General features: G+C 37.4%; 1 protein-coding gene across 3 annotated transcripts in view; it reads right to left on the minus strand.

Annotated features, from left to right (window-relative positions):
• The window catches only part of STK39 (serine/threonine kinase 39), a 264560-nt gene that overhangs the window by 35395 nt on the left and 209700 nt on the right, over positions 1-19465 (minus strand). For all 3 annotated transcript variants that reach the window (XM_081261265.1, XM_081261264.1, XM_081261266.1), the window contains 2 exons: positions 18459-18511; positions 13807-13875 (listed from right to left, as the gene is read on the minus strand). In XM_081261265.1, the coding sequence (XP_081117391.1) occupies positions 13807-13875; positions 18459-18511 (122 nt within the window). The remainder of the gene's footprint in view (positions 1-13806; positions 13876-18458; positions 18512-19465) is intronic.

Genomic DNA, 19465 nt, shown 5'->3' on the forward strand with positions numbered 1-19465 from the left:
AATATTAAGCTTACTGCATCGTCTTCTATCTGGCTTGTGCTGTTGCAGCCTCTGGGGCAAGCACACCATTTGGTCAGGATGTGAACTCCCCATGAAGCTGGTGGACATTCCTGTCATCTAATATGAGAGTGTCCAGCAAAAGAACTCACAAAGTGACAAAGGTAAATCATTGGCTAAGGAATCAGGGCTCACAATAAACCTAAGGAAAAGAAAATCTGCATTTCTCTCTTGAGTTCTCCACTTACGTCTAGATTTTGAGGCACTGCATACATGCTAGATGGTCCTTCCAGCTAACATGAAAGGGCAGAGGTGAACAGGCAGAAAACTAAAACAAGGAGGTATCCCTAGAGTCACCTCCAGACAGACATCAAGCAAACTATTTGGTTAGACCAACTTATTCAGTTGTCTATTTCTTTCTGAATGTCTGTTTTCATTTTGTGGTTTTTATACCTCTTATTAGTACCGTTTGGGGCAGAGCAGTAATGAGAGAAAGGAACTCCCACCACTAGCACAGAAGTGGCAAAAACCAAAATGAGAATCTCATGGACAGTAAGTAGGACTGTAGTGGTTCAGTCATTATTTCTCAGGTGGAATTTCTACCTCTACTTCTGCCAGGGAGCTGAGTCTCATTTTATTTGGGAAGTTGCAGACTCGCTTTGTATTCTCTGACTGGGATGGTATTTCACAAAAGAAGTCTGATATTGGACAGGAGAACAGGTGAATTGACTCTAAAATAGAAAGAGGAAAGAACTACCACTTACTAGGGCTGCCGAGAGGCTATCATCATGCTAACCTCTCCTGTAACCTGTGAGCTAAGTGGGTCACCCCATGGGTGGAGAAGACATCAAGGACAGGAAAGGTGAACAAACTTCCCAATGCCACACACACTGACTGACAAGACCTGGATGTTTCTGGTTTTAATGCCTCTGCTCCTTCCCCACACCAGATCCTGAAAGCCTAAATAAAGATGGAGATAATTTTAAAAGATAATCACAAAAAGTAGTATGAGTTGAACATCCATAATCTAAAAATTCCAAGTCAGAAATGCTCCAAATTCCCAAACTTTTTGAACACTCACATGATACCACGGCAGAAAACTACACAACCTGAAGCTTTGTTTCATGCACACAATCAGTTAATATATCAAATAAAACTACCTTCCAACAGTGTATAAGGTCCATATGAAACATAGATTGATTTCATGTTTATATTTGGGGTTTATTCCCAAGATATCTCATTATGTATATGCAAATATCCCAAAGTCTAAAAAATTGGGCATCTGGTACACTTCTGGTCCCAAATATTCCAGATAAAGTATATTCAATCTCTGTGCAGTATGAAGAGCCATGTGGCCCTCTCAAAGACACAAATAAAAATTGATTTTACTAATGACCAATTAATTCGTTGCTGAATTTACCAATAAACAATCTGAAATCAGTTATTGAAAGAATTGTGGGAGACGTCAGTTAATGGAAACTTCAGTTCTGCATAGTCATTTCTATGCCATTAAATGTGTGTCTTTTCTTGAGTCCTCAGAAGTTTGCAAAGCTTTTTCCCTTGAAAGTATGGCAGAGAGAATAAAGTAAATTAAAGAGAGGGTAAAAACAAAGAAATAACCAGTCATATCAGAAAGTTTTACTGACTTATAAATTTTCCCACAACTGTGGGAAAATATTGCAATTTTCCCACAAAAATATTGCCCCAGCCCTACATCCAGTTCACCCGGACACAGGGTAGCTAAACAAAGACTTATTTTATTGAGCCTGCATTCTGAACATGAGGCACACTTTAATTTAGATAATTAGAATGTTATTCCCTGAAAGAAAATTCACTAAATTCAATAGCAATTAATGGACTTGAAACGGCAGGTTTGCTTTAACTCAATGAACATGAATATTTTATGTATCTGTACTCTATTATAATGATAATAGTTCTACTTGTATGTATAGTGCTATCTCAGCCCATTCCACAATTTTTGTGAGAATAAGGCAATATTATAAAATAGAAAATTTACTTCATCCTTTTGGGACTATACATGAAGGCCCTTTGGTTACCAATTAATATAAGGAAAATGCCTGCAATTAAATGCCTAAGTTTTACCTTTTCTAGAAATTCTAATTTCGTTTTGATAGAGTAATTGGATTCAGAATTATTAAATGGTATCTCTGCAGTTCTCCTGGTCCCCAAACATTAAATTGCAAGTCACTTTTCAATGCCCTCCAACATAATGAACCTAGAATGTGGAAACATCATCTTGGCTTTTATTTCTCTGGTCCTCCAGAGCAGTGTTCTCGTCCCTCTGTAGCTACCATTCACCTCAAATGGCAATCAGTTCAGGCAGCAAAGGGATCAAACCCATAGTAAACTGCAGAATGAAATGAGTCTAAAGGAAAATTTCATTTGTCCTCTTCAATAGGAAAAAGATGAGAAAGGCGCCCATGATTCATACTTTTCATGGGAACTCAAACACTAAAGACTGGGATTTCATTTTTGCAAGTCAGTATGGCTAATGCCTGTTTACAAGGTCCTCATGATCTGGCTCCTGCTTCTGCCCCAGCCTCATTTCATATCACCCTCTGCTCACTCTCCTGATCCGTCCACCCTGGTCATCTTTTGTAAAGTCCATTATCTATGAACATGCCCAATGTGGACAGGCTTGAACTCAGACTTCACACAGATATCTCCTCAAGAAGGCTTTCTTTATTCTTAAACTCCATGTAGAATTTCTGTTCACTGCTCTTTATCGAGCACATTGTTTTTCCTTCAGAATGCTTCTCATAGCTTGTGACTTCACAGACATTTGCGTGTTGACTCATCTAAGACTTACCTCTCATGGTAGACTGAAGGTTTCATGAGGGCAAGGACCCTGTCTGTTTTGTTCACCATGTGTACCCATCAGAGAGTAGCATAGACCCTTTATTTAACAAATGAATAAGTACAGGAACTTTAGGGCCTGTGTGACAATGTATGGTAGAAGGCCCCTCTCCCTACTTCTGCATCAAAGCAAGCAGCACTCTGGCCTGGGAAATACCCTGGGAACTCCTGGAAGCAGCACACCTGTTGTGGGGCCCTCATGCTGGCTGGTGACACTGGTGAGTGGTAACCAATGATACCAGTACATGCTAATCAGCACTACCAAAGTGATTTAAGGACCCCCTGGGACACCGCCTTTGGGGACTCCCAGTAATAAACCCAAGCATATATCTGTGAACAGTGGTCAAAAACCATTTAGTCTGCAGACATTTGAACTGCATAGGTATTACATGGTTGCTAATTAAATATACAAAAGCCACTGTTCAGAGTTATTTTAAGTGCAGAGTTCTATATTTTTGACATTAAAAATCCATCTGGAAAAAATATAAAAAAATTAATTTTTCATACCCATCTCTTACCTAATAAAAATTTTCATGAGCACTAAGAAAAGAGCCAACATTTTTTAAAAAAGAAATCCGGAACTGTGCCAGGGGCTGAGAAGCCCATCAATCAGAATAATCTGTAGTATTTTTATGTTTCCCAAGAATAACACCTCCTAAATTATACCCTCTTAAACTTACTCCACCTTTCTATCAGATGTTACATTCTCATGTATGTCATTCTCACCTTAGCATAAACAAACACAAGGACTAGAAAGATATTATGGAGAAGGATATGTAAGAGTTAACAGTCAACCCAGTTAGGAAGGGAAGTCAGACTACATAGTGCCTCAGCAGTTTTGATGTCCTGTCCTATACTGACCCTGGGAATCAAAGAAAGAAAAAAATGTACAAAGATCTGCAACATATTTCTGACCTTGGACCCACTCACCCAGTGAAGAAATGATTCATGGGTATATCAAGTTTCTAAAGACCTAGTCAATAACCACAAACTGGTGTGACTCAGAATCTTTTATAAATTAGCCCTCCAGGGGGTTTATTACTGAAAAGATACTTTGAATCTGATAATGTCCTCATTTCAAGTAACAAACTTCTCACCACTGAACAAGAAGGGTAGAGGTTACAGCATTTTACTATTAAGAAGCAGAAACATCCTCACCCCCCAAGTTTAATGGACAACTCCTTCACTTCTGCCAACTCCTTCACTTCACAGTCTGCACCTAGGGCTATTTGAATGCTTTCCTAACTGTCTTGCTAGATAGATCTATGGCTCATCAGACACAGAATACTTCAGGAAAACCTGCATTTACAGGTTGTTTACCATGAGATATAAAACATACTGTGTGCTTTTAAAAACACTAGCCCAAGAACAAAACTGGATACAAATATTGATCTTACACTGGAGGGAGCATAATCCTGATAACAAGGACAAGTTTCTTACTCTATTAGAAGGTGACCAGGTAAAGTGTCTCCTTGTCTTGAAAATGCTGTTTATGTAAATTGTGGGATGTTAAACTTACAAAGTGCAAGATTAAGAACTATTTTCTTAGGATTGGCAAGGAAGCCTTTGTTTAAAAAACAATGGTAATCAAATTCAAGTTACAGTATCAAATCTAAAGTCATAATTAGACATGATGCCAAAACAGTGATAATAAGCCCACTTGGAGCCAAAATGTGGGCTTAATTTTCTCCGTTGACTTAAAAAAATTGTGATTAGGTAAACAGGAAGTTTTATTTCCTGATATATAAGAAATTATTATAAGACACACCAATAAAGTTAAAAAAACCAGCAGTGATATTTCATTTTGAAATGTGGAGACCTGCCTGTCAGGCTAATAATAAGCATATCTGACCCATCTATTTATATCTAGAATATTGTACTATTGATGGGAATAGTTAAAATTTATGTAGACCCAGAGATTTCTGAAGTGGATAAACACACACACACACACACACACACACACACACACACACACGAATCAGGATACTATTGGATGATTATTTAAGAAAAGAATCATTTAACTTAAATCCTACACACTTGGTTATATTAGAAAAATGGATGTTATCATAAAGGGTAGACTAGATCTAGATTTCTTCATCCAAAGTAACCCTATTACATTTCCATAAGAAAAATATTCTTGTCATAGGCAGGGACTGGTAATATGGTGATTACTGTAATACTCAAAAATAGTTTGGCTGGATTGAGTGTAATCTTGAGGCATATCTAATTCCTGAGTTTAAAGCTAGATTAACATTTTAATTAAAACAGGACAATTTGAAGTAATTAAAAAGCGCAAGACTCTAGTGACCTAGACTAATCCACTAGCAAGCTTTGATTTCACTTAAGTGAAATTAAGTACAAGTCTTAACTGGACTCTATCTGTACCAGTGGTTTTTAAAGAGGGTACCCAACTCCTAACAAAATAAAAAGTGACAGTGTTAATTGGAAAATCAGGGCTTGCAATAAGCTTGGTTTACTGCTATGCTGATTCATAATCGTGTAATATAGAAATAGGAAGCATCTTTAGGGAAATTACAGATATAATTTTATGCCAGAACTTCAGGAAATATTTGTCTATATTTTGACGAGTAGTTTTGCATCACCCTTTTCTGTCTCAAATCAAATGTTCTTTATAAAGGACAGATCTGCCAATCCTTGTCTGGACAGCTGCTCATTTTACCTATAATCTGCATGCAGGTAAGCACAGGGAGTGGCTGAGCTGGCAGAGGACTTGTGAGGGAGCACTGCAGCTCAGCTTCTGACAGTTTGCTAGCCACACACTTTCTTCTGGGCAGGTGTATATGGTCACCAGATTATAAAAACTACACTCTGCTAAAGCAACCATTTTACCCACTTTGCTTCTGCCCACCTGTCTTTCTGCTTTAATTAGATAAAATTGAAAAATACATTAAACCTTAGGTCTATGACAAAATAAATGCTGAATTTGTGGGGGTTGTGTGTATGTATGCACAACCTCTCTGGCTTGGTTGCCAGCATTCCACAGAGCAAACAGTTTTGTGGATGGTGAAACAGTGACAATTCAGAAACACCACTCTCCAAAGAGTTCAGTTGCTGAATATTTTAACTCATTTAGAAATGGTAGTCATTCATCTTAACAGAATTAGAATCAATAACCAATATTCATGGCACTTTGATATTAAAGTCTAGTCTATCACTTGTTAATATTTAAAAATAACTTTTGTACACCAATTTTTAATATCACTGTGGTATTTTTCTATTTAGGTAATAAATGCTTCAATAAAGAATTTTTTTTTTTAAAAGGATATTTGGAAACCAGGAACAATGAGTTATAATCAAATTGTCAGCAGTGTTTTTTTTGAAAATGGAAGGCTTGAGCCATATTTAATTGTTCAACATTTCTGGTAAAAAGAAAATCAAGGAAAGTAATCTGGATAGCAGTCCCAAGGCATGCAAAGTTCCTAATTCCCTGGAGGATTAAACTTAACACACAGACCACTTTAAATCAGGAAGAGCTAGACTATAATTATCAACATCATTCAATAATCTCCAAGCCTGTCTAAACCTGGAAAACTCCTTATCCCATTATGTCCTGTTTTTTACAGGTGTCCTATATATGGGACACTGGAACATGAGGGGTTAAGGAGTTTTCTTCCTTTTTAAACTGACACCCACTTGAAAATCATAGTACACCATTTTGTGTATAAAAACTGCTTTTCTTCACTAAATTTCAACATCAGTAAACACCACCGCATAATCACTTAATTGAATATGAGAAGACGTTCACTCTTTTTCCCTTGTAAAAGTGCACTGCTGCTCAATAAATCCCAATCACTCATAACACACTCGAACTGCCCTGAAGAGAGCTGGGGAGCAGCACTGCACAGTCAACCATATGTTCGTGAATGAGCCAAGACTCTGTTGCTTGCATACTTTGAAGCCTAAAGATACTTGGCCATTATATAGAAAGATAAAAGCTAAAGCCACCTGGAGGAGCTACTGTACCCTGAGAAGCAATGTTAGTTTTAATAAAAACCGTAATGACTCCTTATGGTAAAAATTGACACCAGTGAGGCTCTTTCACACATGCAGCATCCACACCATCCATACATGCAAATGCATACTTTAAAAAAAGAGAACTGGTACTGTCTAAAAGCAGACTCCTAATGAGAGAAGAGAATCAAGTAAAGCAGAAAAACAGAGGACATTAGCAAGACTGGGAAGATACACGTGATCAAATGGGCTAAAAACAGTCTCCAAAGGTTACTTGCTACAAACAGAAACTACACATGACCATGAAATTCCAGTAGTATAAGATGTCCCAGGGAAGCTTGTTTAAAAAGCACAATTTCCTCACTCCATGCCCAAGATTCCTGATGCTGTGACACTGGACTGGAACCCAGAATTGTGCATGATGAATAAGCAACCCAGATAAGACCCTGATGCAGGCATCTCATGGTTTGAGAAACACTCAACAAGCACTAGGAGAGAGGAGACCCTCTAGGCATCCCATCACAGGCTATATGGGTAAGTCAGTTTCTGAGAGAGAGAGAGAGAGAGAGAGAGAGAGAGAGAGAGAGAGAGAGAGAGAGAGAAAAGGGGATGGAGGGAAAGAGGCAGGAGGGGGGAAAGGAAGAACAATCATGTGAATCATTCTTTCATTTTTAAAGAGTGTAACAATATTTGCAATATTATCAATTCACAGGCTGATCCAGAATGACATTTGTCAAATAGAATTGAATATTATTTCTTTACCCATGATACTCATTCAACACCTCTGTGCAACAAGGGTGATAGAGGCAATAACAGAAAGCAGGCCTCACCCTAAAGGCCCCTTCGACCTCCCAATGAAGAGGAGACAGCACCAGGAAGCACTGTGTGACAGAAGCATGTGTCACAGAGTGGCGACAATCTAGTCCTCCATATCCTAGAGGAGTACATGCTGTCCTCCAACTGTGAAAGGGAGGGGCAGGCAGAAAGCAGGCATCATGGAGTTGACATAAATGGCAAGTCTTGCAAAGCAAACAGGTTTGAATATGATTCTTCAAGAACAGAAAATAAACATTTCAGGAACATAAACAATACATCCGAAAGTCCACAGAGAGAGCTTGTGGGAACACATATAGCTAAAATAAACTTTCATTTCAGTGATAACGAATCAGCCAGGCTCAATATCCAGAGGAAAATTGTACAAATGAATGCAGAAACAGTTCTTTTATTAGGAGACAGAAATTCCAACATCTGGCTCTAAACTCCACTTAAAGGAAACAGACATATGTTCTTGCACAGCCAGGAAAAGTGGTATAAAACCCCAACAGGAACGGTCAGTGGTCAGGTGTCTGAGGGCATTCCCAAGGTAGCTTCCTCTCTTGCACAGGTGTACAGTCCTGTACCTAAGACTCTGGTAGCACTTACAGATTGGAGCTGCTGAGCAGGTCCTGCAACTGCCTAGCTTAACACATCTTCCCATGTCCCTTCTCACGCTGAAGCTCTGAAACTCATTATAAAGAGAATAAAAAATATCATTCATCACAAGGCCTGAACAGAATTTAGGATTTTTGTTTCCTTTTTACATCTTCTTCTCCCCCTCCCCAATTCCCCTTCCAGAGAAAACTTCTTTTGAATGGATTGTTTTTTAATCAGGAGGCAAAGGGGTTTCCCTGGTCATCCTTGGGAATCTTCTTTGAGACAAGTGGAATAGGGATTCAGATCTGGTCTATTTACATGCATATCATCTAGTTTTTCATCTTGCAAACTTATTTTTTTTTTCAAATCAACACCCACCCAGAAGGCATTGCCAACCTTATGAATGTCTATTTACACAAAGCCTAAAACTGTTTCCTGTTCTTGCCTAAGGTAGTGCTGAATTTAAGCATAACTGAAGTGGGCTTATGATTTCAGTCTACAAACAGTGCACTTAATTTCTTCACTGCCCTGCTTCTGTAGGAAAGTAATCACTCCATTTCACTATACCAGCCCTTCCTCAATCCAAATTCTGCTTTGTAAATTGTAAATTCCTCAATCCAAATTCTGCATACCCTGGGCAGATTACCCTGAAGGTAAGCAATGAAGCTTTTCCTGTATCCTGTGTTTGCTATGCTATGGTGAAAGCCATAACATTCACAGCTCCATAACATAGGCTATTGCTTTTTTCAGCTCTTTCATGCTACCGTAAGCATTTACTCCAATTCAAAAGAAAATGCTGATGGGAAAAAGCCCATATTTTAATCTATTTAAATGGTAGCTATTTTATTTTTATAGAAGCTGAAAAAATACACATGTAAGAAATCATCAAATCTCTACATGAATTGGACTGTTGCACAGCCTTCCTCAAGTGAGCATTTTTACCAATAATACCTGAGTTTTACAATCTTAAAAGATTCTTAAAACACTAGAGTTCTATATTCAAAGTATGCTTTGTTTCTAAAGAAAGTGTTACACAAAATCTATGTATTTCAGAATGGAATTTGTTTATCTTTACCGTGTATTTATTGAGGGCATACTATGAGAAATGAACAGATTGGAACACAGAGCATCTGACAATTTGCAAAATATATAAAAAACTTGGCCTTCAAGAACCTGATGCTCACGGGGAAACACACACACACACACACACACACACACACACACACACACACTTAACAAAATAAATGAGTGAAACATGTAGTCTACTGAAGAGGAAGAGACCAGGCTAGGTAATAAAGTAAAAAAGGTGGAAGAGAGCTAGGGGTGGTGTGCAAGTTTAAATAGTCTGGTTAGGGAAAGCTCTTTGCAGATAGTATTTAAGCCCCAGGAGACGTGGGGTAATCAGACATGTGCCTGAAGAAGGTGCATCCTGGAGGCAGTCCAGAGGTCAGTGTGGCTGTGGAAGGGGAGCCAAAAGGAGAGAAGTGACAGGGTACACACAGTGCAGTGACCATAGGCCACTGAGGGGTGGAATGGAAATCCTTAAGAAAGTTTTGATTAAAGCATTAACGTAATCTGACTCCTTTTCAATTGAGATGTATTTGACATCATAAAAGTTACCACTTTAAAGTGCAAAATTTGGTGTGATTTTTTTTAAGTATAGTCACAAAGATGTGTGCCCACTATTATTTTTAATTCCAAAATATTTGCCACCCTTAAAGAAACCCCATATCTATTAGCAGTTATTCCTCTTTCTCCCTTCATCCTAGCCCCTGGCAACCACTATTCTCTTTCTCTCTCTCTATGGATTTGACTACACTATTCTCTTTCTCTCTCTCTATGGATTTGATATCTCTGGCTGCTAAAATGAGTATAGGTTGAAGGGAGGCAAGGATAGAAGCTGGGACACCAGTAAAGGGACAAATGTGGTAATTTGGAAATGAGAAGGGATTGAAATAGGACAGGAATCAAGATGGTCAGTAACTAATGGCACATTCAGATAGGGTAGATGTCGGGCAGGAGAGAAAGAAAAGTCAAGCACAAATCTCAGATATTTGGCCTTTGTACCTGGAAAGCTAGAGGTGACATCAACAGAGTGCCACACCACTGTAGCAGTAGGTTGGGAGGAAACACCAGGGTGCTGGAATTTGGAGATGTGAATTGAAATTTCAGATGCTAAATGAAGATGCTAAAAAGGGAGCTGGATGTGAGTCCAGAATTCAAAGGATCTGGATCACAGATATAAATTTAGAAGCCAGAGAATAGAAAATATTTGATATCAGGAAAGTAGAAGAGATCACCAAAGGAGTAAGTGACTAGAGAAAAGAGAAGAGGTCCAAGGAGAGAGTCCTTTGACACATCAAAATGTACAGGTCAGGGAGATGAGGACAAACCGTCTTCCCAGTGGAGCAGGAGGACCAAAAGAGGATGGAGTCTTGAAAGTCAAATGAAAACGTTGTCATGAGGAGAGCCCTGTCAACTGTGCCAGTGCTGCGGACAGGCCAAGGAAGATGAGCACAGAGGATCAGCCCCAGCTTTAGGAAGATGGAGTCCTTCTCACACCACAGGACCTCACCCCTTTCTGGCTGCTCCTACCTGTGCATCTGCCATCCCATCTGCCAGATGTGTCTGCCCCAGACAGGGCTTTGAAAAGAACAGTTTGAGTGGAGTGGGGAGGTCAAAAGCCTGGCTGCAGCGGGTTCAAGAGACCACCGTAAGAAAGGAATTGAATGCAGGGGCAATTGTTCTGATAAATTTAGCTGTAAGGGGATGAAGGGAAATAAATGTATCAAGAGGTCAGGTGAACAGAGGTAGGAATTTTTTAAGATGGGAGACATAAAAACATATTCATATGCTGGTGGGACATATCCAGTAAGGAGGGAAATAGGTGAGGAGGGAGGGAGTAAGAATCGCTGGGATTGGTTAGAAGGATGGGATCAAACACATTTTATCTTTCTGTCAAGCTGCTCCAAGAAATAAAAAACAAAGACAAGCTATTTCCCCCCACCCCCCAGGAGACTCAAGAACCACCCTATACAGGGTGTCAAGGACAGGCTCTGAACTTGGAGTCCAGGGACAGAAATTCAAGGACCAGTACAAGCTACAATATTCCAGGTACTTCTTTTAACCTCAGTTTTACATCCATAAAATAGTGATCAAAAACAACCTGTTCTCTCTACCTTACATAAAATAGTGATCAAAAACAACCTGTTCTCAACGGTTATTATCAAGTGAATCATGCAAACCCTGCAAAGGCTCAGGTATCACGTCCTTGTGTAAGTCTAAGGAAGAGTTACCCAGGCCTGTGCTTTCTTCAGCATCTTACACATAGCCATGCTTTAGCTCCAAAGGGGAAAAAGGCAAAATGAAGACACTTTTAAGAAGAATAATTAAGTCATAGAAAAACAGAAGCTTTCTGGCTATTTACTGTGTTTAAAATGCATTTTAATAAATTACACAGAAATTCTGACTTAATTTCTTAGTTTCTTCCTTTTAAACATTCAACAAGAACAAAAAGAAACCCCTCTATTTTAGACTCAGTTGAGTGTGGGACAAATAAAGAAGTACACTAAATTTGACTGTAGGCCTGGAGCAAGACCATGCCTAAAGACAGATGTGACCTAATGCCTTCCCACAGATCTCTTACTTTCCATATTCCAACCGCTTGTCAGGATCAGTGTAAATTAAGATAATGTGGTCCTTGACTTTGTGCCCAATGGAAGACATCAGCAGCTGTTTAAAAGAGGGTTTTTATCTATTATTTTCACTTCATTTGTTGATTAATTTTTAATTATGGCTGCTCAGTATATGGGCCATAGTTCTTTTTTAAGGGAAATATATCTTGCAGGATATCCTGATCTAGTCATTAACTGTTTTCCACACTTTTGTGGTTGAGCTAAGATACCAAGGTGCGTGCTTATTTTTTCTAGTGAGAATGATAGTGCTTCTCTATCAAGGAACTGTGGTTTAAGAGAAAGAAATATGAGATGGAATTTAAAGTAGACACCAAAGTTGAATTGACCTTTTCTCTCTGCTTCCCCCTCACATTTGATCAGAAAACTTGAGCAAGAACTCAGCTGGCCATGAGATCTCACAGAAATGTAAAGGAAAGTGTGAAAGGAAATACACATATAAATAAATATATAAATACGTAAATGTGTTTGGGTGAATTTCCTTTAAAATATGACGTATCTCCCCTTGTGGGAACACTTGGCAATGGAATTGTAGCTTTGTTGTGAAGTCACTGTGGACACTTCATATATAATCAACACAAAAAGAACATATTTTTCTAATTTTAAAGGTATCTTTATATTTGTGTTGTATTATTTGCATATGAATAACATAGATGCTTATTCTTTAGTCAGAATTCTAATTTCCCAACATAAATCTAGTATATATTATTATTTAAATGAAATATAGTAATTTACTTTCTAATGATAAACAATGCAAGTTTATAGCAACAAATTATTCCAATAATTTGTATATATCCACCTTAAACTCCCTCTGTCACATACTCCAGCATTACTGGGGAAGAACTTACTTTGAATGAGTGATTTTTTAATAGTAAAACATCACTTGGAGCATTGTGAATTCAAACATTAATTTTGATTTGTGTATTTTTGAAGGAAGTTTTATCAGACCATATATTATTTTAGTTATTGCTATTATAATTGACAATATAATTAATGTAATGTTTTAGCATTAATATGTTAAGCACTCTTGATTACTCAGGGCCATTATGATGGCTAGACACTAATAGAGAATATATAAAGTATTTATAAACTCAGAATTTGCTGAGGAGAAGGAGCTATCCATCCTTACTGGTAGTACCAGGCTATCCCAGGTTTTCTTCAGTGACCTCACCTGCCTCTTCTCTTCAAGCATCTCCACCTCCTCTGCAGGTCAGGAGGTCCAACCACTGTTGCTTGCTCCTCTCAGTGTGCTCACGTCTAGCAGACTCTCCCATTTCCAGGCAACTACCTTTTGATTCTCAAAGTGATAGAAAGACCTACAGTTTCAAAGTGAAGTGACTTTGCCAAAACCCAGTTGCATGACTCTGGACAAAGCTCAGAACCTCTTTGGGAAATTTGTTCCCTTAACTATACAACAAAAGAACTAGGCTGAATGATCTTAAAGTCCCCTCCAACCTAGATTTCATGATAAGTACCGCTGAAGGCTGGGAAACTAACATCTGGATTTATTAGAAAGGATAGAAAAACTATGAGAAATGGCCTCAAAGTTTCCGAAACTTCCGTGCATGGAATTTACTGTATCTTATTTTTGCTACATGGTGGTCTTTGGATCTTAGTTCTGGATTCTTTGTTATGTGTCCAATAAATGAGGTTCCTCATCTGATAAATCACGTCCAGGTAAATGGGAGAGAATTATATTTAGAGCTTTTGACTTTCACATAATAGGTAAGAATTCATCAAGAATTTTTAAAAATGTAGAATGAGTTATTCCTTAGTGAAAATTTTTTCTTCTAAACAAACACATTTTCACATGATACATCAAGAAAATGACACCGCATACTAAAAAACAATTTACCTATAACTACATCATGACCATCAACCAGGCCAGCAGAGAAGAGCTCCTGAGATACACCATCTGCCGTATCTGTCCAAATGTGAAATGAATATGTATTAGTAACCATAAAATAAAAATCAACAATCCAGTACAATGTAAAATATATATTTTTCATTTACAAAAATCACCCACAAGAGTTTTAATTCAGTAATTCAGATTCTGTCAGAAGAAAAAAAAATCAAAAGCAACATAAAATATATTTCACCATGTACAATTTGCATCTTGCTATTTATTCAACAGATGTTTTATAAAGTTTTTTTTTTTTCCACTTTTGATGAACCAAAAAACTTTGCCTTCTGGTTACGATCTGAATTCCTCCTCACACACACTTCTAGAAGATAAAACCATTCCCTGTGATGCTGCTTTTCTTCTAGCCAAGGTTAAATCCAGCCACCATCAATCCTTTTCTAGCTACTGATTCAGAATTTATGGCAAAGGCCGAATGAGTGGCATCTGATACAACCTTAAATTTGGTATAAACAGCCTGTGAGCTTGTTGGACTATTAAGATGAGCCACTTAGTTTCATGCTATTAAGAAACTCCTTTAACATGACATTGATCATCTGATAGCAACAGATTCATTCTCTTAGAAAATGTGGTTGAGTAAAATAATGTAGTTTCTCAATGATAAGTGACAGGAGTTGGCAATCTCGTAAAGATGGGATTGAACAGGCTGTGGCAAGTGAATATAGCTGAAATTGCTTAATTGAAGAGTTATGAATGAACATGATAACACTGTTATCTTCTATTTGAAGACTTTATAAAGAGGAATTGAGAAATTACCACAAGCTCAAAAGAACCATTACAGACCTCTATTTTTTTACGAGAGAGGTGACTTGGCCTCCACAGCCTCTGACAACATCACAAACATCCAGAACTGTAGCTAGATACAAAGAAACTGGTTGGGCAGCCTGCAGCTGTAGTTGGAGGCTTGATATCAGTGTCTTCCAAAGTCAGGGAGCAACTCAAAGTAAAGCAACTCAAGGCTGCTAAATCCAACAGGCATTAAATCTGGATTGTAGTTTGACATGCTAAGAACTGCCCACAGCAAAAACTGGTCCTGGTGGCTTGCAAATGAATTAAATATATATGGGTGTGTGTTTGTGTGTGTGTGTGTGTGTGTGATGCATGCACACACATGAGTATGTAGCTGCAGCTACAGTTGTCTTTCACAATTCTTGGCATTTGAAGTGCTCTGCCCAGTGTTTGTCACATAGAAAGTACTGGGGGGAGGGGGCGGGGAATTGGCAAGGAAGATGCTAATGACAATGGCACAAAGTTCACCTGAAACACACCTTCTACTCTCCTGCTCTCTTTGTCTCCCTTTTGCACCTGGCCCAGTTCTTCAAATTGTTAATAATAATTTGAAACCTAATGTATATTCTTTATACTTTCAGAGAAATCATGTTATTTTACCATTTTACTGGTTTCATTTCATAATGGAATCATCATACAATGGGACAAAATGAAGTAAAATGGCAAAGAAATATATAGAAACCTTACTAACTATGAAATCCCATATTAAGTGAACTTATCTTGGGCCTTGTCCTTTTCATCAGAGGTACAAAAGGCATCTTATAAAAGTCCCTTTGTGATGAAATGACCCCCTAAGGTAGAACCCAGGATAGCATAATGAAAGGCTCTACCCTGAATGTGATTTCTCTTTCTGAAGCTGCTGGAACCCTCAGCCTGGATTCTCCACCTTCCTGGATGCCACCCAAGTCTTCAGGAACAGAAGCACATTGAATTAAAGTATCTAACACCTAGTAGGCACTGGGCGTGCAGGAGGCAGTCATTATATTTCAGTGACTGATCATCTGTTAAAGCATTTCAATGTGTTACACCAGCTGTAAAGCAGCAATAAGATCTTATACCTGAGTAAGGAGCTGCAATCACAGAACGTAGCTGAAAATGGGATAGTCAAACAAAGCCACATGGAGGGCTAGCATAAAACAGTACCACGGTGAACAGACATTCCCAAATGATTAAAGTGTACAGCATGTCCTTCTATTTTCAGGACTCTTGGGTACCAGATGAGTCATATCAAAATGGCAAATGGGTGATACTAAGCTGGCCAAAATGGGAAGTAGTCCACATCTGTGTGTGTGCCATTATGCAGTCATCTTGTATGCATGTAAGTAAAGCATAAGTAACAATTTAGAAAAGAAATGTGAAATAATTATTTCATGTTTCATTAGTAATCTATTTTTTCTTTCAGCTGTTTCACATTCTTTATATCAATGGATCAAATAATCTAGTATTCATGTCTGGCTTCCAGAGCCTACAGTGACAGAATAAACACAAAGGACTTGTCTTCTAATGAGGACAGAGAATATTTTATTTGTGTTATGTTTTATGCTGTATATACTTATTCATGTTTACACACAGCACAAACTCAGGGTCCAGCTGGTGTGCATCCACAGGATTCACTGCAGATCATGTCTGAAATACAGACAGTATCAGGATTCACAGAAGTGCAGTGAAATGTATGTGGGGCTTCCCTTAGTAATGGGTCTGTGCTCAGCTGCTCAGTAAGGGTGCACTAGCATTGAGAAGTCAATGCTATGGTTTCTGTGTGGGTCACAAAAGCAGAGACTCTCAAATGAGCCCTGGCAAATGAGGCTGCCAAAGCCAGTACAAATGGACCAGTAATGCAAATGCATTAATGGGCTCTCCTATCCATAGAAATCCTCAACTTGGAAATTTGTTCCTTTGTTACCTTTCAAAATTAAAATTTATTTTCATTGCCATAGTTAATTTCAAACAATTAGATGAAAAGAAGCAACCTTAAAATAAGAATCTGTTCTTTCTACTTACTGTATTTGAGATAGTGTATATATATAACTACTAGATTTTTATCACAGCATTGCCTGGTCAGTATTTTTATATTATGACAAAATAAATAGCTTTGTTGATAACCCTGAGTGGTGCTGTATAATTTCTACAGACTGACTCTAAATTGTTAAAGATGGAGATTCCTGGAAAGAAAAATCAATTAGCAATTCATGAGGGCCCTATGGACATTTATTTTGCAAAAAACACTTCATATTTTAGTTTTATTTAAATATACAGAAATCATGAAATCTTTGCCTTTACAGAAGACTAGAGATCAAAAGCAGGAGTCAATGTCCACATATAGCCTAGGAACATATTTTATTTAGTTGTCAGCAATTTTTTTTCCCCTCAAAACTGAATATCAGGGCTGGGATTATGGCTCAGTGGCAGAGCACTTGCCTTGCATGTGTTAGGTACTGGGTTTGATCCTCAGAACCACATAAAAATAAATAAATAAAATAAAGGTATCATATCCATCTACAACTAAAAAGTTATTAAAAAAAAAAAACAACTGAACATCAATATATTAGATGAGATTGCCCCATCTCCTGAAGTGCCCCACCATTTACTTTGGCTCCAGGGGCATTTGAGTTTGTTTTTCTCCTTGCAAGTGACAGAAGCAGGATGTCAAGACATGTTACTTAGTGAACAGCTATCAAGGTAGAAAGTCCTTGCACCTCGGAATTTTCAGAATTTTAGCAAATACAATTTATTTAGTCAAATTAAAATTTATGTGAAGCTCCAATAAGTCAAATATTACATATATTTGTAAATTAAAATGTATGAGACTAATGTATTTTATATGTGTACTACGAATTGAAATGCATTCTGCTGTCATGTATAACAAATTAGAATAAATTAAATTTTTTTTTTAAAAAGAAAGGTCTTCAATATAGACATTGAGGAAACCACTTTTATATATGTAAAAATCTGAACTTAGAGGTCATGAAAAACAGTTATAGTCTTAGCATTAACATGTGGTTTTCAGTTTTCTGGGTTATTTTGTTTATAAACCAAATAGTTGCAATAGTATACTTTTTTCTTAACAATTGGTATTGTGATCTCTGGAAACTTTTAAGTGTTATTTATCTATTACTTAACCAAGATTATTTTAGGTTCTAAGGCAAACCAAACTTTTTTCCTAAGGTGCAAAAATAAAAGATGGTCCTTTATTTCAGGCATGCAGGAGCTGAAGGAACAACCAGACCAGCTTTCAAGCAGTTGCAACAACTTATAAATACTCAAACTGCACACTACTAGACAATCGACATTGTTCCTATCAAGCTCACCCCTGGTGCCTAGAGCTAAAAGAGGCAACAAACACTCCCCAAGAGAGGTTTCCTGAAACCTGAACTGAGACCGACTGAGAGGCAAAGTGTGCTACCTTTTTGAATGACACCATTGTTTGCTGCTCAACACTCATTAGGACTGCTGGTGTTTCTCATTATATATTCATAATTTCCCATTACCATGTCAGTACTTATTTTCATGGTTGAGCTAATATATCCAATTTATATGTGTGTGTGTGTGTGTGTGTGTGTGCACTGTACTGCACATGTCAACGGGATTCATGCAGTCAGTAGTGGTTCAGTTTTGAATCCTTACAATTATCAAAACTCATTTCTTCCTTCCCTTCCTCCCTCCCTCCCTCTCTCCCTCCTTCCTTCCTTTGCTTTTAGACAAAGCATTTTTGAATAGCAAATTATAACCACATGCTTGCAATCAATTTCTGAAATGCTTCTTGTAGCACTAAAATAATAATTTCAATTAAAACTCACCTCTTCCTGGAGTAAACTCAAATCGTATATCATTAAGTTCCTTTCTGGAGTTTCTGAAATACATAACATGTAGCACATTAAAACCTAATGAAGCAAAGTTTAATCAAACTAAATAAATCCCAAGTTTTACAAGATGCTACTAACACATAGTTAGCATTTTGGTTTGGATGACCTCCAAATATTTCCTCCACTGGAAGAAATGGTTATGATAATAATAAATGAAGAGATTTATTCATCTAATTTAATTTACCTTATTTAAACATACCTGTATCACAAAGTTCCAAAAACAAAATGTTAATTTTAGAAAATCTGTACTAAATTAGTAACCATAAATCTAATTTCATAATTTAAAATTTTAGTTGCCTCTAGTCCAAAATAAATGATAATCCATGCTTTTTCATATTTTCCCTGGAAATACAGATTTTATTGTAAAAAAAAAGGAGAGATAGCCCTGTTAAAAACAAGCAACAAAATGCCCAAAACAAGGCATGCATTTTTTTTAATAACTTTATTTATTTATTTTTTATGTGGTGCTGAGGATCAAATCCAGTACCTCACACATGCTAAGCAGGAGCTCTAAGCTCTACTACCATTGAACCACAACCCCAGCCCAAGGTATGCATTTTATAGTTATGTATCTAAATACCCAGACCTCTGAGTGTTATAAAACTGCCCATTGAATACATAAAACTTTAAGTAAATATAAAATGCTTACATAAAACTGTAACATACACAATTAAAAAATAAATGACACTCTGGAGATAAACAAATAAATATCTAGAATACATGTTTTCTACTTCTATTGAATTTCAAGAAATGATAATAAGTGGCAGCAAGCTATAATCAGAAATATTTTAAGTTCTCATAACACTAAAATATTATAAGCACCTTTCAACAGATGCCAGAATTTAAAGTTTAAAGTTTAAAAGTTAATAAAGTTTAAAGTTAATAAAAACACCTTACGGAACTGCATTAGGAAACTAGTGATTTACATCAGAATTCAACTA

The sequence above is a fragment of the Spermophilus citellus genome, assembly GCF_964194105.1.
Source record: "Spermophilus citellus genome assembly, chromosome: 11".
In the NCBI taxonomy this organism is placed as follows: Eukaryota; Metazoa; Chordata; class Mammalia; order Rodentia; family Sciuridae; genus Spermophilus; species Spermophilus citellus.